At 52.4% G+C, this 22223-nt stretch overlaps 1 protein-coding gene across 1 annotated transcript in view; it reads right to left on the bottom strand.

The window, feature by feature from the left end:
* Nucleotides 1-1084: 1084 nt before the first annotated feature.
* The window catches only part of Itga11 (integrin subunit alpha 11), a 92703-nt gene continuing 71564 nt past the window's right edge, over nt 1085-22223 (bottom strand). Inside the window, exons 17-30 of the mRNA XM_051156624.1 lie at nt 21423-21565; nt 20204-20314; nt 17223-17308; nt 15205-15412; nt 12830-12928; nt 12274-12350; nt 10426-10515; nt 9054-9144; nt 7643-7756; nt 7377-7463; nt 5833-5943; nt 5601-5696; nt 1998-2111; nt 1085-1419 (exon numbers count right to left, since the gene is read on the bottom strand). Coding sequence (XP_051012581.1) covers nt 1348-1419; nt 1998-2111; nt 5601-5696; nt 5833-5943; nt 7377-7463; nt 7643-7756; nt 9054-9144; nt 10426-10515; nt 12274-12350; nt 12830-12928; nt 15205-15412; nt 17223-17308; nt 20204-20314; nt 21423-21565 — 1499 coding nt within the window. The 3' untranslated portion in view covers nt 1085-1347. The remainder of the gene's footprint in view (nt 1420-1997; nt 2112-5600; nt 5697-5832; nt 5944-7376; nt 7464-7642; nt 7757-9053; nt 9145-10425; nt 10516-12273; nt 12351-12829; nt 12929-15204; nt 15413-17222; nt 17309-20203; nt 20315-21422; nt 21566-22223) is intronic.

Raw genomic sequence — 22223 nt, 5'->3', positions numbered from 1 at the left:
CAAGACACAAAGACATCACAGCAAGAGAGGCTATGTAGGTCTTGGGAGAGAGATGGCTACACAATGGACAAGACTGTCCCCAACGCTGAGATACCAGCAGATGCCCTCCCCCCTTTCCTCCTCAAGTGCAGCCTTGCTCTGTCACAGAGTGGAATGACTTTTAAAACACGTTTTAGAACATTTTCTTAAATATATTTCTGACGGTAAAGGTTGTATTGCACAGGGGAACAGATGACTTGGATATGTCCATTTCCATCTCAACAAAAGGGTTAAGGCATAAATTACTCTGCTGGGCACCCAGCATGCCCCTTGTCCTTAGGGCTTGTCCCAAGAGCTGGTGGGTGAGATGTCTGTCTGCCTCTGAGGTTTAACGTTCTGAGGGGCCTTGCATGGGCTTTGTTCAGTGCATGCCAAGAGGGTTCCTCCACAGTGCCCCACTGGAGCCCTTCTCTCACACATTGGTGGGTGGGAGGTGTGTGTGTGTGTGTGTGATACAAGGGACAGGGTGGGTGAGAGGTGTGTGTGTGTTGGGAGGCACTGATGCAAGGAAAAGAGGCTCCCTACTGCAGTGCATTTGTGCCAGGGACAAGCTGCAGCTGTAAGACAAGTGAGTATGGAGAGCCATGGATATATACCATTCACATGTGTTGCCTAGCAACCAAAACAGCTGGGAGGAGCTGCAGGGGAGGCAAGAGGGGAGTGTGTGGGTGGTGGTTCCTGCTGGAGAGCTTGGCTGCTGTCTGATGTTTGAGAGGTACTCAACATCCTGGCTCCCACCTGTCCATCTGGCACAGTCCCCAGATGTCTGTTTTCCCCGCTGGCCTGCAGCTGTCACTTCAAGCCACACAACTCTGGTTCGCTCATGGAGAACTTTGGGGTCTGTCTGTGGAGAAAGGATGGCTGTGGCTTGGGAACCGAGTGCAAGGGTGAGAGGTGGGGAGTTCATGCTGCCAGGCCATGGAGTCCTGAAACTAGAGATCCAGATGGAGTGTGCACAGTGGCCTTCTATTTGCCCGCTTCCTCTTCAAGTGGGCAAGACAACAAAATCCTAGCACCTTAGTGTTGGGGCAGCAGATTCCCTGGTGGCTTCTGGTGGGTCTTGGAGGAGTCCCTTTAAGTCCATAGGGATCTGTACTGGAGGTTATTTCAACCTCTAGTAGAGAAGTTGCTTGGAACACAGGCTTGAGGTCCATCCCACAGGGATCAGTTGCCATCGCTCCAGAGATGAGCTCAATGCAAAGTCCACAGGTGTCCTCTTCACTCTGGTTCTGTGGGGCCACAGGCCTGGGCCTGCACACCCCTGGACTGGTGTCTGGCCCCCATCTACTTGAAGCTCTCACTGGACCCTCACTCCAGCTCTTTGGGGATGGGGCCCAGTCCAGGCTCCCTCTTGCGTTTGGCGCTTTTAAAGAACCCAAGCTGTAGGAAGGCAAAGGAGGAAAGTCTTAGGAGTGGACAGAGTAGGCAATGCTGTGTCACTTCCTGCTGTTCCCCTACTAGCCCCTCATATTTGCTCCCTAAGAAGCTACCATCCCTAGATACCCCCAGCTCACTCTTAGTACCCCTACTCCCGAACTGGAGACAGATGGGTGGAGTCTAGGACAGGAGACAAGAAGTCAAACTGGGTCACCAAGCTCTAGTTAACACCCCTCTCTGGAGCTCCCCTACTTCATCTGAAGCAGACAGAGATTGAGCCCCGAGTTCTTAGCCAGAAGTTTACAGATGAAGATTTTGTGCAATTTTATTGCTGAATACTAGTTTTATTTTTTCTGGTAAGAGGAACCCTACAAGCCTGGAAGGTATTGTGGGTAGCCTCTGCGAGCCCTGACTAGTGTTGCCTACTGTGGAAGGGGCACGGCGTCATAGGAACAGGCAAGCAGTTGGAGCAGGCTGGGCAGTGCCAGCCCCTAGGGATAGAATGGAACAAGAAGCACAGGGCCTAGGACTTTGAGGTCAGACGGGGGTATTGTCCCTGTCCCTACCTTCAGGAGCCTCACCTTCCACAGTGCCAGGACCAGTAGGGCCAGCAGCAAGAGACCCCCAAGCGTGCTTCCCACGATGATCCAGATGGGGACCTGCCAGTCTTCTTGCTTGGAGATCTCAAAGATGACCTGCAAGGGGGGAGGGCCAGGGCGATACTGTCATCGCTGCAGGGCTTGGGTGGCAGCCCAGGGTAGAAGGTGGCACACCTGCAGGAGGGGCTGCACCTGTTCTTCTGGGAGATGTGGGGAGGGACAAGTAGAACAGCTGGCCAAGGTCTCAGAACAGCTAGTTTTGCCCAGTGGCCTCTAACGGGGTGAACGGGAGGGGGGTATGGGCTCATGAGCCATGCTCCCTTTGGCATTAGCTGTCTGCTCCACCCCCTCCCCCCGATTCTCCTACATACAAGCTAATCTTTGTCAGCCCTCCTGGCAGCTCCTCATTCTGCCAAATGTCCTAGGGTTGATCTGTTGCAGGTGTGGTTTCTGAGCCCCAGGGACACTTGGGAAACTCAGGATTGTGCACAGGAAGCCTGGGGAGCTGTTTCAATTGTCTGTTCCTTCCTCCCTCCCTTCCTTCCTTCCTTCCTTTTTTTTTCTTTCTTTTTGGCAGGGTCACACTGACCCCAAACTTGCTATGTAACCAGGGATGATCTTGAGCTACCTTTAACAAAAATTAAAAATTTTTTAAAATTAAAATTATATTGCCGCCCTCCTTTTCCTCTCCTACTCCCTCCTCTGTGCCTACCTTGCTCTCTTTTGAAGTCATGAACCCTTTTTCTTTACTTGTTATCGTTGAACTGCTTTGTAAACATCATTTGTTATTGGGTGGGTGTGTGAGTGCACACATATGGGTGTATGTGTGTGAGTGTGCATATACATGCGTACATGTACGGGGAAGAGTCTGACATTGGGTGTCTTCCTTGGTCACTTTCCACCAGGACAGGCTTGAGACTGGCTCTCTCACTGAGCCTGGAGCTGGCTGACTTGGCTAGACTGCCTGGCCAGTAAGCTCCAGTCTCTGATTTCCCAGCTGTGAGTTTACATGTGTCCATGCTCTGACCAGCTGCTTTACATACGAAATGCTTGTGGGGCAAACACTTTACAAACAGCCATCTCCCTAGCCCTGGACCTTGAATTCCGGATCCTTCTGTCTCCACCTCCTAGGTGCTGACATTAACATGTGTACCGCCACTCTTGATGTACGTGATCCTGAGGGTTGAACCTAAGAATTTGTGTGTGTTAGGCAAGCAGGCCACCAACTGAGCTACACACCAAGCCCTCAAGTGCTTTTAATTTACAGGAAGGAAAAAAAAAAAAAATACGGACATGGTGGTGCACACCTTTAACCCTAGCACTTAAGGAAGCAGAGTTTGGGCCAGTGTGGTGTTTACATAGCGAGTTCCAGGACAGACAGGACTACGTAGAACTTGTCTCAAACAAACAAACAAAAGAAAAAGAAAAAAGCTGGGCCTGAGAGATAGCTGTTAAAAGTGCATACTGCTCTTGCAGAGGACCCAAGTTTGGTTCGTAGCACCTGCTTTGGGCAGGTCACAACCACTTGTAACTCCAACTCCAGGGCATCTGGTATCCACTTCTAGCTTCTACAAGCACCTTTACACATGTGTGTGAACATATACACACATGAACACACACACACACATTCTTTTTTCTTTTAGCCTTGGCTGTCCTTGACTCACTTTGTAGACCAGACTGGCCTCAAATTCAGTGATTCGCTTGCCTCTGTCTCCCGAGTGCTGGGGTTAAAGGTGTGGGCCACCACGCCCAGCCACATACATATTCTTAAACAGAAAAATAAATGTTAAAAAAAAAAACATAGTTCAGCCTGGATTATTTTCACTCCTCTTCATACCAACAGTTATTTTAAAAAATGCTTTTTTTTTTTCAAATGAAGGAGGAGCCCCCAAGAGTTATGTTGGTGCCATGGGAGCCACTAGTAGCCTGGTGAATTTCTCCAGTAAGGTGGCACTCACATGTTTGTGACTTTGCTCCTACTTCTGTCTTCCTTTGTACTCTTCAGATTTTTTTTGTGGGGGGGAGGGCACCCTTGGGCTGGGAAGAAAGTTCACCTAAAAGACAGCTTGGTGGTGGTGATACATGCTTTTAATCCCAGCACTCAGGAGACAGAGGCAAGAGGATCTTTGAGTTCAAGGCCAGCCAGTTTACAGAGTGAGTTCCAGGACAGCCAGGGCTACATAGAGAAACCCTGTCTCAAAACAAAAACAAAAACAAAAACAAAAACAAACAAAAACAAGCATACGCACTAATGTGGGGAGAGGCATGGTTAAGGGTGTGTGTGTGCACTTTCTTGAAAACTGACACGACTTTGAAGATTTACTTCACAGGGCCGTCTCCAGAATGTTGTTCCTGGACACACTGTGCCTCTCCTTCCCTCAGTGCCATTGTGTTTCCTGCACTGCCCTCCTGGTCGATTGCCACTGTGCTCCACTGTCTAAGCCATAGGAAGAGGGATGGATGCCCATCAGATGCAGAATGCATGAACACATGGATGCAAAGGAGGCCGCTAGTGCCCACTCCCTCGGGGAGGCAGAGGTGGCAGGGGACACAGGGCTTAGGCTGGGGCCCCCGGGTGGGCCAGACCTCCAGGATGTGGAACTAACTCTACCCTGGAGGCCTCACTTTCCACAGTTCCGTAGGAGAACTGAGCACAGCTTCTAGGTTTGGCGCCTGATTGCCTGTGCCTAGAAGGCTGCACCTCATTGAAATTGGGTCTGATGGTGTCCCTTTGCTAAAGCCATTTCCCCTCCCTGCACCTCCCTCGTCCCCTTAATAATCTTGCCTGTTTGTAATCTAGCTTCTCCCCCTAGATGTGTTAGTGAGGGGACAAGAGCCTACAGCTCAGGTGAGCATTTCTGAGATATGGCCAGTGGGGGGCAGCAAAGTCCTATGCCCAGCTGCTTTGTTGCCACAAGACCTGGTTTTTCTCTTAAGACTCAGCTTGGTTAAGACAGGCTACGGCTATCTCCCCTGAGTCTCACTCACCTCCTTTCCACTACCTTGAAGTCAAGGTAATCTGGGCTTATGTGATTTTTTGTAGTTAAAAAGGAGCCCAGCACTGAAGCCTCAACCCCCACTCCCACCCCATCCAGTATTGCTGACACTACACTAGAGCTGAGGCTCCAGGCACGTGTGCAACGCTAGGGCATGTATGCCTGTGTGTGTGCATGCGTTTGTGTGTGTGCATGCATGCTTTTTAAGACAGTGTCTTGAGGCCGGGCGTGGTGTCGCGCCCCTTTAATCCCAACACTCGGGAGGCAGAGGCAGGCGGATCACTGTGAGTTCGAGGACAGTCTGGTCTATAAAGTGAGTCCAGGACAGCCAAGGCTACACAGACAGACCCTGTCTTGAAAAACCAAAACAAAACAAGACAGTGTCGCATTGGCCTGGAGCTAGACTAGCTGGTGAACTGTCTTTACTGCCCGAATGCTAGGGTTACAAACCGCCACACTTGGCTTTTTTTTTCTGGATTTTGGGCATGGAACTCAGGTCCTCATGCGTTCACAGAGAGTATCTTCCAGATCCCACCTTGGTCTCTCCCCACCACCCCATTTCCAGAGAGGAGAGCTCCCTGGGGCTCACCTGGCGGCTGGGGTCCTCCTCTCGGAAGATGAAGGGGCTGTGAAACTGTCTCTGCAAGGCCGCGTTGACTGTGATCTTCATCGACCTGTACTTGAGCTTTACAACCAGGGTCTCCTCAGAGGCAGCTCTGGGAGCCTTGTCCCTCCCAGGTAGCCCCAGTTGGAGGCTCCCCACAGCCTCCTCCTCCCTTTCTTTCAGCCCTGCTGGATGGGGGCGGGGGGGTCTAACTTACTGCTTTCAGGGACCTCAGCCACAAGTTCCCCACCAGGTAGAAGCCGATCTCCTGGTTAGGGGCCAGCCTCACATTGCAGACGATGAAGACCACGTCGGAATTGCTGTGATTCTGGAAGAGAGTTGCCAGGGTAACCAGGGAGCTTGGGGGGACAAGGCCTGTGACCTAGAATGTGAGCAGGAGGTTGGGCCATCAGACAGACCCAAGGCTGGACCAACTGGGAGAGGGAAGCACATGACCAGAACAAGGATGGAGATGTGTGTGAGAACGTGAGGGACCCGTGAGAGACAAATCAAGGAGGGCTATATTTGAAGTTCCTTTTGAAGCTGTGCATAATGACCAGTGAGTGTCCCAGGAACAGAACTCAACAGTAAGGATTTGGCATTATTGCCGTATCTGCAGGTGAGAAGATAAATGACACTGTCACCATGGTAGATGCAGAAAAGTAATGCAAGGAGGCAGACTTCCTGATGCAGACTTCCAAGAGCATCTTAACCAACCAACCAATCAGTCATTGAGCCTCTCTCCATCCATGTGTACACTCACGCAATACCCAGAGCAAGTGCCATATCCTTTAAAGTCAGGATCAAGCTAATTCTGACGGCCCTGCCATCCATTCTGCCGCCACTGCCCTGTGGCCGGAGCCAGAGTGATACGACAAAAGCAACTTGTAAAGATTGTGTGGGAAAAGTGACAAAGGTGGATGGACAGTCTTGGAGCAGTTGGACTTTATTAGGGTAAAGTTATTTCTGAGGTGGTCTTGTGCCCTCCCAAAGCTACCAAGGTCAAATCGTGGGTGAAGCTCAGCTTCAAAACTGCTGTGTGGGGGGCTGGCAGGATTGCTCAGTGGCCAAATCTGATGACCTGGGTTTGAACCCTGGGATCCACATAATGGAAAGCTGTCCTCTGACCTCCACCTGGGTGCCATAGTACATGTACACCTACACACACACACACACACACACACACACACGTGCTTCACATAAGAAATTTGTCTCGAGAAATGAGAGATAAGGCATTGAACAGAGCGCTGAGCACGCATAGGAATTCAGTCCCTCTTTCCGCCCCCTTCTTTAATTCCAGCACTTGGGAGGCAGAGGCAGCCTAGTGAGTTTGAGGTCAGCCTAGTGTACACCGTGAGTCCCTGGACAGCCTGAGCTATATCACTAGCATGCATAAGCTATGTATTACACTGGGTTTCATTATGACCTTTACAGCATGTACACAACATATTGGCTCATAGTCACACACTGTTTCCCTCTCCTGCCCTCTTAACACTCCTGATAAACCCTTCTTCCCAACTCCAGATCAATAATATGTTTCTAAGTTACATTTTAAAAGACACATGTGTGTGTGTCTGTTCCAGGGATGGTGCACAAGTGGTCAGCTTGGTGACACGGTACTTTATCCCATGGGCCATCTCACTGATGGCCACTCACTCCTCATTAAACTCTTATTGGTACATGCTTGGCTAAGAGAGAAGCCCCTGGAAGGGGGGAGGCACTCTGACCTCACCGTTTGGCTCTTGGTTTGGAGACACTTACCCTCTGTGGGGCATGGCTCAGGTCTTCTTCAGTTGGGGCACTCCGGTACTCTGTGCTGTTCCCCCAGATGTTACAGGATGTATTGACCTGCATGGAGGGTGTACATACACACACATACACACAACCCTGAGCCTCACCCCCAGATCCTCTTTTTCTTCCTCCACCCAGACAGACCCCATACCCAGGGAACACCTTGATGGAGGGGCGTTGCTTAGGGGTTTGCTGTTTCCTTCTCTCCCTAGTTGGTCCTTAGGGAACACAGCTACCTGGTCCGTGAAGAATTCCCGCAGCATCAGCAGGCGGTTGCCACCCCTGGTGGCGATGGGTACGGTGATCTTCATCATCACCCCGTGGATGGGGAAAAGGCCTAGGTTCTGTACCTGCAGCCAGAGGGACAGGGACCAGACAGCCCTGAGGACAGGCCTCAGCAGGCCCCGCGTGTTTGCATTATGGGAGCAAGCCAGCACTGAAAGGATGGGTCCTGTGACCCTGGAATGTGTTCTGAGGGCACCAAGGCTGGACCACAGAGTCTTCTTGTCAGGGGGAAGACTAGGTGGTGGAGACCAGGAGTGGACGTGCTGCGGTCACTAATCAGGGACGGGTGTCTAAGTGAGTATGTGTTGTCTTCCTGCTGGGACCACGTTTGGGGTCTTGGAGGCTGAGGTGTAGGGCTCTGAGCCCCCTCCCCCGTTAGCTGTGTGGCCTTGAGCAAGGCAAACCATGAGGGTCTCAGGGTGAAGCCCTGTTTCTAGCCATCAACCTACTCCAGCCCTCACACAGCTTCAGAGAAGCGGATGCTGTTTTGAGGGGTGAGGGAAACCTGGAGTACTCTGTGGCAGAGGCTGCTCAGCTGCTTCTTTGCTGTTATTCTGCTTCCTCACTTAGTGACAGAAGCAAGAGTCAAAAGCCAGCTCTCCCAGCTTCCCTCACAGCTACACACCGGGCTGTGGACAGTAGAGGTAGCTGTGAGATGGCATCCCCCAGGGAAGCATCTTAGCAGGAAGGAGCCAGCTCCTCTCGGTTTCCTTGCAGCCTGCTGAAAGTGTGATGGGTAAAGCTGCAGCCATCTTGGGCTCAGAGATGAAGCTGGCCATCTCCTGTCTGCAATGTTGTTAAAATTCTTGAACGACTCCAGTTTTGTTTTTGTTTTTGAGAAAAGTAATCCTTGGATGTTTAAACTGCTGTTTGTTATATTTAATTTTGTTTTGTTTTCGACCTGGACTTGCTTTGTAGACCAGGGTGGCCTCAAACTCACAGCAATCTGCTTGCCTCTGCCTCCCAAGTGCTGGGATTAGAGGCAGCCTTTATATTTAATTTAATTTAATTTGGTTATCCAAGATAGGGTTTCTCTGTGTAGCCCTAGACTAGCTCTGTAGACCAGACTTTCCTCAGACTCAGAGATCGGTCTGCCTCTGCCTTCTGAGTGCTGGGATTAAAGGTCTGCGCCACCACTGCCCCTCTCTTAAAATCTTTTTGGTACATGCTAATAATCCATTCTAGCCTGGATGTCTTTCAGATGAAGCCCAGAGAGGGGAAGTAATTTTCTACAAGCCGTACAGCGAGCTGGTGGCAGAGCCGAGGCTGAGCTCCGGCCTGCAGTGATCTAGATTCTAACGAATGGGCGTGGGCTTCTCAGTTCTGCCTCTTCACTCATTCCCAGGTGCCCTCCAGCCTTACCTTGAAAACACAGTTGAAGGGAGGCCCAAAGCCGTCATATCTCTCCAGGGAGCTGTTGGTTTTGACTTCGTAGTGGCTCAGGCTGCTGCTCCTGCAGAGGCGAAGGAAAAACCGTGTATGGGCAGAGTCAAAGCGGACCAGAGGAACAGGCTTCTGTCCGCTTCCCGGGACCCTGTGTCTTATGCAGCCGCTAGGGGCGCTGTGTTGAGGATTCAGAGTCTTGGAGGAAATGAGTGCTGGGGCAGAGACTGCTGTCTGCCCTGTGAGTGCCTCTCTCCGTTCACCGCACGGTTTTGTTTTTGTTTTTTGGGTTTTTTTGCTTTTTTGCTTTTTTTTTTTTTTTTTCCAGTCTTGCCTTCTGGCGCCCTACCATCTCATGCTTCTGTTATGGCCTCTTTTCTCTGTTGCTGGTGGCTGGGGACTTCCAGTGGATAAGCTCCTCTAAGAGGGAGTGAAAGGTCAAGTACAGTCTGGCCTGGGCCCTGAGTTCCTTCTCAGTAACAAGTGATGCTGTTGGAGATTGCTGGTGCAGTGGTAATCAGAACAGATTAAGTACCCCCCCTCCCGCCTTCTCTCCCTGCCTCTCGCCCTCCTTCCTCCATCCCTTCCTCTCTTCCATCCATCCTTCCTTTTTTTTTTTTTTTTTTTCTTAAATTGGAGACAGAGTCTCATGTAGCACAGGCTGGATCCCTATGTAGCTAAGGATACCCTGAACTTCTGATGCTCTTGCCTTCACCCCTAGTATGTTGGGATCTGAGGCTGGGATTATGGTTATGTCTGGTTTATATGGTGCTATAGATGGAATGGGGATTTACGCATGCTTGGCCAGCACTCTACTACTCCCCAGACTTTTGGGAGTTAGGTCTGGCCTTCTGCTGTACCCGTTTCTGCGGTACTGTATACTCCAGGCTAGGTAGCCCATGGGTTTCTAGATGATTCTCCTGCCTCTGCTTCTAGGAATTGGACTCAGGTTGCTAGAGCCGCTTCATGGGCCCCACCCAGATTGATCTAAAAATAGAGATTTATTTTTATTTTAAAGTACGTGTACACATGCGTCTGTCTGTGTGTGCTTATGTGAATGCAGTGCCTACAGAATTCAGAAGAGGATATCAGATCTGCTGGGACCAGAGTACCGGTGGCTGTGAGCCATCTGATTGTGGGTACCGGGAACTGAACCTAGGTCCTCCAGAAGACCAGCATGTGCTCCTAACCACCAAGCCAGCTCTCCGGCCTGCCAGATAGACTTTGAAGAGCTCTGGTTTTCACTTATCTTATTGCCCACCTTCATGCTTATCCCTGCTAGCTCAGTCCACTTCCATCCTCTTCTGCTCCTACCCCCCATCTCCCCTTCTCAGATACATAGCTAACCCACCTGGTAAAGAGGACATCCGCTTCATATTTGAGGTGGAATCGAAGGAGGGCCATGTTGTCATCTATGGTGCTGTCCTGCTCGTGACTGTCACTACAAGGGAAGTTGGGATCAGAGAGGACACTGGCACAGGGACTCTAGAAACTAAAGGGAAGATGTGCTGGCTTTTGAGGCTGCTGGGTTATGATCAGGCTGTCAAGGAAAGCTGAGGTGTCTCCCAGAGGTTGAGCCAGTAGGTGGGGATGGGTGCCAGCTCTCTCTGTGGCCAAGCCACCAGGGAGGCCTTTGGGTAGTTTATAGTCACTGCCTGGCTGTGCCACCTTCTTGATAAGCCTCCCAGCTGCTGCGCTGAAGATGAGGAAGGGCTAGAGGTGGGGAGAAAGATGACCCTTGAGGACAGCTACCTACTCTGCCCTGGGAAGAATCGTGGGGTTCACTGTGGGGGGCCTCACTGATCCCCGTTCCTCTGAAAGACAATGGGTAACTGTGCCAGGAGAAGCCAATGGGTGCTGCTTAGAGCCCCCTGGAGGGAGCATAGTACTTTCATTTAACAGTGAGTGTTCAAATGCCAGGCAGGTACCCACAGAGGTCAAACTCTCAATTTCAGCTTGTATGTCAGCTAAGGTCTACTCTCCAGGATAACAAGTGGGGCTAGAAAAGGGGTCCCCAGAAAGAGACTGGCATCCATGCCTCTTTCTTGCCCATCCCGTGACCACTGCTGTGCAAGTGTGTCCACTCTCCATGAGAAGAGGGCGTTCTGCCCCAGGGAGGAGCCAGGAGGGTTCAACATACCGAGACCCTTCACAAACTCAGCTGTGTGTCAAGTGAGGTGTCTGTGGATGTGTAGGGTTTGTTTAAGGATAGCTTGTGGCCAACACTGGCTGTGTCCGGGGTTCCCCAGCCCACCTGTGACTCGGGACGAAAACACTAATATTCAGTTTGCCTGGAGGTTTACCTCTAAGAGAAGGATTTTGGCTCCTGACCAGACAGAAACCAGCCTGTCCTCCCTCCCTCTCTCCCTCCGTCTCACATAGAAGGGATTCTGTGAGAAAGGAAACTGGCCCAGGGAGATTCAGGAGTCAACCTGGGGCAAGCCACCTTCAAGAGGCCTGAGGGATAGATATACAAATCACACAGCGGAAGAAAAGTTCTCTTAAAAATGGCGCAGTGCTCAAGGCGAGTGTGGTGGTTCATATTAACATTGGCCAGACAAGATGGACAGTCACCTCTGTCTAGACTGGCTTAACTGAGGTGGGAAGACCCACCTTGAATGTGGGCGGCGCCATCCCCTGGGCTGGGCTCTCAGACTGAATAAAAAGAGCTGAGCACAGACTTAACCTCTGCATCCTGGCTGCAGATGCCATGGGACCAGCTGCCTGAAGCACAGCCCCCATAATACTTCCTCAAGCCCCTCCCCCTTTGCTTCCCTTTAGTTCCCTGTGTCAGGCGTTTTGTTACAGCAACAAGGAAGTAACGAATACAGAGCGAGGCAACCAGGACAGGAGGGGCCTCGGATGAGCAGTGGGGTTAAGGGTCCAGCTCCCTGTTGTCCTGTTTGCGTGCTGTGTTGTCGGGGGCCCCACACAGTCTCTGCTGGCTGTGAGGGGACGCTCTGTGGACTGCTAGGCCTGAAGAGCTTCTAACTGGCTGCTGCCTAAAGCTCTCTCTACAGGTTAAGGGACAGCTAGTAAGCCTCAGGATAGTAGGGGTGCAGTCCCTCGGGCCCCTCCGCTAAGCTTGGGTCAGGGAACAGGTTTGCTGGTGGGATCCAGTGGCAATAGGGGAGCACAGGATGTGTGTGTGTGTGTGTGTGTGTGTGTGTGTGTGTGTGTGGTGGGGAGCAGGCCTGACCTGCCGGCACCCAGCTGGATCTGAAGATGGTGCAGAAACACAGACTTGCTGAACTCGAAGTCCAGTCGGAAAGCCACCTGTGGAGAAGAGTGGGGGCACTGGAGGTGTGCCGGTTCTGGTCTGCTTTTGCCTTACCACCCCCAGCAACCCCACAGAGGGAGACAGGGAGGGAGGGAGGGGGAGGGTGCTGTAGAACTTCCAACCACCATGGGTGTAAAGACAGCAGTTCCCTCCGGGGATGTTCCTCTCTCCCTTTTTTTGAGACAGTGTCTCGTAGCCCAGGATGGCCTCAAAGTTGCTGTGTAGCTGAAGGTAGACTTAAACTCTAACCATCTGTCTCCACCTCATGAGTGCTGGAGTTGCAGGTGTGCCCCACCTGTACAGGACTTCGTGCATGCTAGACAGGTGCTCTATTAAACTGAGCTACAGGCCCAGCAAGAAACTATACTTAGAAGCACCCCCACACCTCCTCCTGTTCCCTAGGCCTCTGTTTGCTCCCTGTTCTCTGGGTCCCAGTTTCTGTCCTTCCCTGCTGCCCACCCCCCCCAGACTCTACCTTGGCCTTGGCCCTGAAGAAGGGGTAGCTGACGTTGCAGACTTTCTTGTGTAGCCGCCTCTCCTCGTTCACGCACTCGATGCTGTTGTCTGAATCATCCTGGCATGGGCAAGGCAGTGATCAGGAAGGCTCCAGTCCTGGGTCTACAAGCTCACCACAGCCAGCCTTTTGCCCCACCCCAGAGCCCACCTCACCACCGGCCATGGGAATTAAACATCTGGAATGCCACTTTCCCCCGAGGCTGAGGCCAGGCATAGTTGGTTCACACTACAGGCATGAGGTCTCACAGGACAGGGCCTTGCTCGAAGGCCAGGTTGGTCGGTAAGTGCTTGGGTGTTCACTGATTGTCCCCTTGTGGCTGGGGAATTGGCTAGCTGCAAGAGGGTCTCTGAAGTCTACACCTCACACAGGCTGTGGACAGTGGCTAGGCTGGGATGGACATTTGGTCCACTTAAAGGTTGGAAGCCACTCCCCAGGCTCTGATCTCCCTGTCTCCTCAGATCCTGAGGCCCTCTGAGTGGCCATGCAGCACCCCACACCCCCACCCACCCAAGGGAAACCCTGAAGCCTTGGAATTATATTGCCTGGTCTCCAGCAATGCTGTGTGGACAGCACTATTCCATGTTCTAGGGTCTCAGACTGGATATAAAAGGAGAAAACAGGCTGAACTCTAGCATTCATCCTCCCGCCCCATCCCCCACCCCCGTCAGCCTGCCATGGTGGATGACGGTACCATTAAACCGTGAGCCAAAGTAACCTCCTCCTCCTCCTTTAAGTTGCTTTTGTCCAGGGCTGGATCACAGCAAAGAGAAAAGTAATGGATATTATTTGTGGCCCAGAAAAACAGCCAGTGGCGGGGCTCTCCCCACAGCTCTGCGATGATCCCTCTGAGGCAGGGCTTGATTCAGAATCAGATGCAGGCACTCATCTATGCCTGTCATACCCACATGTGAGCACGAGTGTGCGTCATGTGCAACCTGGGCACGGGTCTGCACAGTAGTGCATGTGCTGGTGTGCCGCCTAGTTTTATGTCGACTCGACACAGGCTAGAGTCATCTGGGAAGAGACTATTCTGTAGAGAAGATGTGTCCGTAGGATCAGCTTGTAGGCATGTCTGCAGTCCCTTTTTTTCATTAGTGATTGATGTGTGAGTGCCCAGCCAATGATGCGTACTGCCACCCCTGGGATGCTGGTCCTGGGTGCTATAAGAAATTAGACTTGGCCCAGGCGGTGGTGGCACACGCTTTAAATCCCAGCACCTGGGAGGCAGCGGCAGGCAGATCGCTGTGAGTTTAGGGACTTCTAGTCACTTATGTGCTGCCCAGCTTGGAGGAATGCCAGGGAAGATGTGTCTGAGACAGGGACATGTCCTCAGAAAGTTTGAGATTTTCCTCATGTGGGTATGTGAGTGCATGAGTGGCAGGCGTATGTGCGTGCGCATGCTTGTGGTAGCCAGAAGACAACCTTGTGAATCATCTCTTGGGAGCCATCCGCCTCGTCTTTTCAGTCAGGGTTTCTCTTTGGCATGGAGCTAATTTGGCCCCAGGCATCCTCCCGTCTCCACCTCCCCAGTGCTGGAGCTACAAGTGCCTGATTTTCACATGTGAGCTCTGGGGACCGGATTCAGGGCCCCGTGCTTGCGACGCAAGTCTTCAGTGTTGGAACTGTCTGCCTGTTATGTCATCCTTAGAGAATACACAGGTGCCAGGGAGCAATGTATGGCGGAGGGCCTCCTTGGGAAAAGACATGCAAAGAGCTGATGCTCCTCAGAGCTCTGTCATGAAATACAGTCCAGAGGGGTGACTGCTATGGACTTCGCACTCACTAACTAGCTGTTGTGGTCCTCGTCAGCCACCTCAGCTCTCTCCATGCCTCAGTCTTCCCTTGTAAAATGGAGATAACCCCCTCCCCGGCCATACTGCCACTTCCTCCCAAGGATTCTGTGTTGAACGTGTATTTAGTGTCAGCGTGAAGCAGAGGATTGTGAGGGAGCAGCACACAAGTGGAGGGAACCCCAGGCGGGCCCACAGAGTATGCAGACGATGCAGATATGAATGAACAAGGTATACTGGGAGTCAAGGAGGTAGGAGGAATGGGGGTCTGATCCTTGTAGGCATGAGTGCTTTGGTGGCACACACATGCCCGCTCCTAAGCAGAGTGGCAGCTTCTTTGTCTCAAAAGATGCCGACTCCCTGATACCCATGATCCCGAGCTCTGGATGCATGCTGAGGTCCAGAAGGAGCTTTCCAAGTAGCCTACGTGTAGACTACCCACTGAGAACCCCCCAGAGGAGGCGCAGGACACAGCTCGGTCAGTACCTCCTTTACTCCTCGGCCCTTGGCCTTGGTCTGCTGGGTGAGCAGCGGAGGCCCTACCTTCTGGATGAGGCTGGCAAACTGCAGGTTCTCTGACTGTGAGATGTTGAGGACGGTGCTGTATGCATTCTCTCCTCTGTTCTCCAGCGTGGCCTCCACTGCCACGCGGCGACGCGTGCTCTCGATGATGAAGACCGTGGTGTCGAAGGACAGTGTGTAGTTGGAGCAGTCCTGTGCGGGCCTCCTTAGCACCCGTTGGCAGTACTCCCTGTGGCGGGAAGAGGCTGCCAGCTCTCAGGCAGGTGAGATGTGGGGGTGGGTGGGTGAAGGGGCGGAGCTGAGCCTCAGGATTGGCATAGAGACGTGAGATTGGGGAGCCTGGCTAGCTACTGCCTTTGGGAACAGCCACCCAGCCACCGAGGGAAGGAGGTGGACAGAGGGGCCTGCAAAGAGGGTCGTGCTTCCAGCCCACCATGTGCTCTCCAGTCACGGGCTGCACCTGCCTCTGAGCTCAGCTCTCTCCTTTCACCTCGTTAGTCACGGCTGATCTCTTCACTTCCCTTTTGGGTTTGGCTGCTGGGAAGCTCAGCACTAAATCTTGACTACTTCCCTAGACAGGTAGAAGATTTATTTCTTTATCCTTCTGTACTGGTTGGATGTGCTCTTTGGGTTGGGTGTCTGCATCCTATTATTTACATTTTATCTGGTTGCATAACAGTTAAACAAAAATTATTGTAAAGTTCATTCTCTAAGTCAAAAATATGTGCTCATGAGCACGACACCCTAGTTGCCTGGTGTGCTAGTCTGTCTCCTCCAGGGGATTGTGGGGGCTGTGTGCAGCCATGACGTGTGGAGGTCGGAGGACAATTTGTGGGAGTTGGTTTTCTTTTTTTACCATGTGAGTCCCAGGGCTCAAACTCAGATGATCAGAAGCATCTGTACCTGCTGAACCATCTATCTCACCGGCACTGGGATCTTTCCATAAGAGGAACGAGAAAGCTGAGTGTGATGGCACAAGCCTTTAACCCCAGCACTTCGCGGGGCAGAGGCAGGTGGATCACTGTGAGTTTGAGGCCAGCTGGGTCTACAAAGTGAGTCCAAGACAGCCAAAACCCTGTCTCAAAAAACCAAAACAAACCAACAAAACAAAACAAAACCCCAACAACAACAACAACAAAAGAAAGCCCTGGTGTTCAGCTGGTGGACTCTGGGTCATCTGTCTCTGCTTTCTATGGCTTCCTCTTGTTCTTTGCTTGTTTGTTTTTAAATTCACTTCTATGTATTTTGCCTGCATGTATATCTGCATCCCCTGTGAATGCCTTGTGCCCATGGAGGCCAGAAGATGGCATCATATCCCCTGGGACTAGAGTCATAGATGTTTGTGAGCCCCTATTTATATACTGGAAATTGAACCTGGGTCCTCTGGAAGTATAGCCACTGAGCCATCTGCGCAGCCCCCCCTCTTTTTTTTTTTTTGACAAGGTCTCATCTTATTCTGGCTGGCCTGGAGCTCACAGAGAGCTCGTATCTCTCAAGTGCTGGGATTAAAAGTGTGTGCTATCACACCTGAGCTCCCCTCCCCCATTTCTGAGAGGGTTTTGTGTAGACCAGCTCCCAAGGATGCCTTGGATTTCTGATCACTTCCCTGAGTGCCATCACCGTGTATGGGCCATCACCTGTGCTTTATGCTGTATTTGGGCTTGAACCTAGGGCTTTGTGCCTGCTAGGCAAGCACTCTATCCACTGAGCTACATCTCTGGCTCCCTGGCTCTAGTCCTATCTGCTTAGTAGCTTGAGCTCCAGTGGAAGAATTCCATTCTCAAACGTTGTGAGTTCAAAGCCAGCCTGATCTACAAAGTGAGTCCAGGACAGCCAGAATTCACACAGAGAAACCCCGTCTCGATGCTCATTTCAACAGAGCAACTGAGGCTAGCAGAGGAGAGGGGACTTGCCTGAGGGAGTTAGAATCTCAGGCTCTATGAGTATCAGAACCATGCTGCCTGTGAAACGGCTGCACCAGGGCAGTCTAGGCCATCAGCAGAGAGGCGTCAAGGCGTATGGGTCAAGGAGTCACTCACAAGGCAGTGGGCAGGTCACTCCGAGCATCCAGTACAAGGTCAGGGACACAGTGCTCATCCTCATTACAGCCGTTCCAGAAGGGCACCTGCAAGGAGAGCCAGTGTGGGTGCCTGGAGAGAGGACCATGGCCCCTAATGCTAGAATCCAGCATTCCCCCGCCCCCCCCAGCCTTTGTCACTACACGCCAGACAGGGCTCTGAGAGAGAGAGAGAGCTCAGCCAGGCTGGCAGCACAGGCTCCCTCACCCAGCAGCACAGTTCCAGTCAACAGGAACTGCCCATCTGTTGTGTATAAGGAGCGTAATATTGGAGACGTAGGCTGAGAGAGATGCAGCCTCTGCTCTCAGATTGTGGGGCTGACTGACATGCGGACAAACCGCGGTAGGGTGAAATGTGCAAAGAAGCAGAAACACTGGGACCAGAAGAGGCAGGAGGAGGATTAGGTCTTTGGGTCTGTGGGCATTTGGAGGAAATGTCAAGGTGGTGACAGTGGGTCAGAGCTCTGAAGCACGACCCAGCGGGCTGGATGCAGCGGGAGGAGGGAGGAGTGGGAAATCCAAGAGAAGGCTGGGATATTCCAAAGGTTCTGAGGCTGAAGAATGTAGGGACATGACTCCACAGTTCAGCGCCATGCAGAGAGAGGCCAGGCAGAGCAGAGGAAAAGACACACAGCCGTCAGTTCCTGCATGGCCTTGGGTCATCCCTTGTGCCTTAACAGGAGCCCTGCTAGATAAGCAGGCTGAGGGAGATGGGAGGATGGACTGGGAGAGGCCAGGCTAGAGGCAGAGACACCAGGGAAGTGGCTGCAACACTTGGGAGGGATGAGGATGCCATTGGCTTGCCTAAGGTCTCAGAGGAGGGGTCACTAGGACCTAGAAGCTCTTGGGCCCGAGGGAGGGGCCTGGGGTGTTGTCTGGAAGGTTGGATATAGCACCATGCATTCAGAACCCTAACATACAGTTCAGAAGCTTGCCTTGTGTGTGTGTGTGTGTGTGTGTGTGTGTGTGTGTGTGTGTGTGTGTGTGTGTAGCATGGGGGTGTGCCCTGTGGGTAGGGCCTGGGTACTGAAGCCCAGGCTCAGTGCATCAGTGGCAGTCAAGGCCATTAGCACGGATGCAGTCTTGGTGGTGGAGCGGTGGAGTTTATGTCAGGGCGGGGACAGGAGGACCTGGTCTCTTAGCTCTTCTTAAGACAGACTGGGCCCTCAGTTTAGACACGTTATTAAAGGGATCCAGTCTACAAAGACACTGTATACACTTCACTAAGCCCAGGCCAGGGCCCTGGTGGCTCAAGTCTCCAGTCAGCCATTTGGGAAACTTGCGGAGGGCCGAGCCAATCCCCAGAAGTTCTAGCCAGGTGATGGGGGGACGTGGCTACTGCAACCCGTGTCACAGATTGGCTCAACACAGAGTGCTATGCAGTCTCAGCTGGTCTTGAATTTGCTATGTAGCTGACAATGACCTTGAACGTCTGGGCCTCTTGCCTTCACCTCTTGAGTGCTGGGATTGCAGGCGGGTGCTGTTACACAGTTTATGCCATGCCGGAGAGGGAACCCAGGGCGCTGAGCGTGCCAGGCAAGCACTCAATCAACGAAGCCACATCCTCCACCCCTCAGCGTCCCACATACTAGGTCTAGTCCGGTAATCCCAGGATTCAGGTGGTACTGCCAAAACACACTCATGACTCTTTCTGGCTCTGTCTTTCACCTTTACCTCGTTTTCTCTCACTCCCCTACCCTGGAGACACAGCCAGCTCTCCAGGCGTTAAAGCAGGTACCCTCACCGCCAGATTTGCAGCCCTGGGTTTAGTTTGTCCTTTAAAACCAAGCCCAAAGCCACCTCCGGCAGGAAGTTCCCTGACCACTATCTAGGGTGGCTCGTGTCCTCCATCTCTACCTGGCTTTAGGATGCTGGGGGCATCAGGGCCCTGGCATGGGGGACTGCATGTGAATCTGCCTCACAGGCTTCATGGGTAAGCAGCGTGCACTCATTCCCTTGCCATACAGGCTTTGTAATTACAGTGTTCGGCAAGCCAGTGATTGGGAACAGACAGCTTCCCCGCCCGCCCCGCCTCTCCCCCCACTCAAGCCCAGTGACTCACAAAGGAGGAAAGGGACAAGGGACCAGCTTGGCAGGAGGCTGGGAGGGGCTGAGGGAAGATGGCTGTTGTGGGGAGGGCTGGAAGGGTGTGCAGGGTGGGAGGGGCTGTGGAGGATGGGAGGGGCTGTGGAGGATGGGAGGGGCTGTGCAGGGTGGGAGGGGCTGTGCAGGGTGGGAGGGGCTGTGCAGGGTGGAAGGGGCTGTGGGAGTGTGGGTGGGTCAGTCCAAACCTGCTGCAGACGCTATAGTCCTATCACAGAGCTGGAGAAATCCAAGCAAGCACTTGAGTGACTTTGAGGCTGTGGCCAGGACTTTGCTTGGGTGCCTCAGAAGCTCTAGGTTTCTGAGTGGCCTTGACGTAATTAAGCCCTTTTTCTAATGCTTAGGATCCAATGCCGCCTTCTCTAAATCCCGCCTGCTCTCCCAACCCACTTAAGACAGAAATGGAGAGACCTTCTTGAGTGGACTCTTCAGGGAACAAGCACCCCAAGTTATTAACAGAGGATCCAAGTGCCCCTAGAGCTGGAGGCCAGAAGATATCGAGGGGCAGGGTTACTGCCCCTGGCAAAGAGAAGGCTTTGCTTTGAAGTAGTAGGCAGGGAGAGCCCATCACTGAATTAAGTCACTCAACAAACACAAGAGCAAACTCAAAGCCACTGAGTCCTCTTCTGAAAATGGGGGAGGCGAGAACCAGAGGTCACGGGTCTGTTCTGGGCCACTGTGTTTCCTCATGTCCCCTCAGTGCTTCCCTGTGCAGAGGACATGGGAACTGCCCAAAGGAGGCTTGTCCTAGCTGTGGGTCTCTGGGGACAAGAGGCAGGAGGGTGAGGGAAGGGTTCCCAAAGGTCTGGAGTGGGCGTGTGGCAGAGGGGCAGGACGCACCGACACTCTGAGGGTAGTGGGCCAGCCATTGTCTAGTATTGGGCCATAGTCAGGGTCCTCCAGGGAGTACTCCACAGAGAAGGTCACTGGCTTCACGTAGTCGGCAGTGTCCTGTGGGGAGAGGAGGGCAGAGTTCAGAGAGGAGAGAGCGCATAGAAGTCCCGCCCTCTAAGCTGGGAGGGCAGCAGCCTGTGGACCTCAGGGTAAGCCCCCAAGTGGACAATGGCTCCTGCCGAGGTCTGCAGGTGAAAAGTGTGTGCCAGGTAGAAAAGCCTATGCCAGTTTGGTGTCCTGAAGTTTCACCATAGTCCTGTCTTTTCTTCAAGGCTCAAGTCTGGTAGCTCAGATGCTTTTCGTTCTCTAGGAAGCCTGGCAGGCACCTTCCTCCCCCCTTCAGATTTGTTTCATCAGCCTTGCCCATGGCACTGAAGGTACTTAACTGGTTTTTTTTCTCTTTGTTTTGTTTTTGTTTCACCTTATAGCCCAGCCTGGACCCAAACACAAGCTTCCTGCCTCAGCCTGCTGAGTGCTGGGACGACAGGCATGTACTAACATGCCCAGATAAAAACCCACCTGTTTGCCTGACTTTCTTTTCCCAGCAAGGAATAGTCTAGAAACCTCTGAGTGTAGCCCAACCATTGGGATATGGCCTTATAATGTTGAGTGAATGAATGAATGAGTGAATGAATGAATGAACATGTGAACAAGGCAAGGAGATTCAGTTTGTCCTAACTATGGATGACAAATGACTGGGGCACTCAAGCTGCCTAAAAGCACCTGTGCGTCAGCTAGAAATGTGCTCAGCACACACATGGAAAACCTCTTTCTCATTCAGTGATGGGCACCAGACCACCACCTCGCTTGGGATACCACTGGCCATGTGCCCACGCCTCTGCTGCATTATCCAGTCTACCACCTCGCTATTCTGCCCTTCCTAGCCATGGGTGGTGGTCCACTCTCCCCTTCATCTTCCCAGATGAACTCACTTCCCTGAGTGACCATCTGGAAAGACAGGGATTTGTGGTATGGTGGGCAGTATAGCCATGAGGATTTCTACCTGAGGCCTGAGGAGGGGTACTGGCCAAGGTCGGACATGCTTGCTACCTGGCTATCCCCTGGGAGCTCAGATCTGGGTTGGCACCCATGGGGCTGCTCTCGCTTCTCCTGCAGGTGTCCCTTCCACTCTGTACCCTTTTTGTAAGGCTTAGGGCTTGCTCACCAGGACGTGGAAGTTGATCCTTTGACAGTGCTCCTGGCCAGAGGAGAGAAGGACAGCCCTGTTGGTGAACTGGTCTCCACCCTCGTCCAGATGTGCCCGCGGCATGTACCGCCTCTCGTCCATGGTGGCGTTGTACCTGATGCCTGGAAGAGGGGAGAGGACAAAACCAAGCTGGGTCTTCATCCTCATCCTAGACTGTTCACCTGTTTATCTCTTGGCTGGCCTCATCTCTCACAGGCAGCTGGCATCTGACAGCTTCCGTATTGGGAGCATGAGATAGGTAAGGAAGAAGAAGCAAAGAGAAGGAGGAAACGTGTGAGAGTGGCAGGAGGGAGAATGCTAGAGGGAAGCAGGCCTTGTGAAATGGAGAGGGACTGGGATGAGGCCAGTGTTGCTCATTCCCACTCACACACGACCTCCTCAGCTCTCCCTCTGACACCATGCCGCACAGCAGTGCTCTGGGCCTTTAGGAACTTCTCCTGGGAGCTTCACTCATGCTATGGGTGCTCCTCAGTGTCATGTCTTTATTCTGTGGCTCAAGGCCCTCAGCCTTTCTCCCTTTAGCTTCCAAAAATCTGACGGTTCAGAAATAGGCACAGTGTCCTCTGAACCCCATGCAGCCCACTGGTGTCCGTATCCTTGAATTTTTGTCCTGTCATAGATGGGACATCCAAGAAAAGTGTGCAGCCACTAGGCTGGCATGTGTTCTCTTATCTCCCTCACACCCATCCTGTACACTGGTCTCTTCTTTGTCTGTTTTTTTTTTTTTTTTTTTTTTTTTGCCTTATCACTGAAAGGGAC

Source organism: Acomys russatus, chromosome 14 (assembly GCF_903995435.1).
Source record: "Acomys russatus chromosome 14, mAcoRus1.1, whole genome shotgun sequence".
NCBI classification, from domain to species: domain Eukaryota; kingdom Metazoa; phylum Chordata; class Mammalia; order Rodentia; family Muridae; genus Acomys; species Acomys russatus.
Note: the sequence above shows the minus strand (reverse complement) of the source record. Positions and strands in the feature narration are given on the sequence as shown.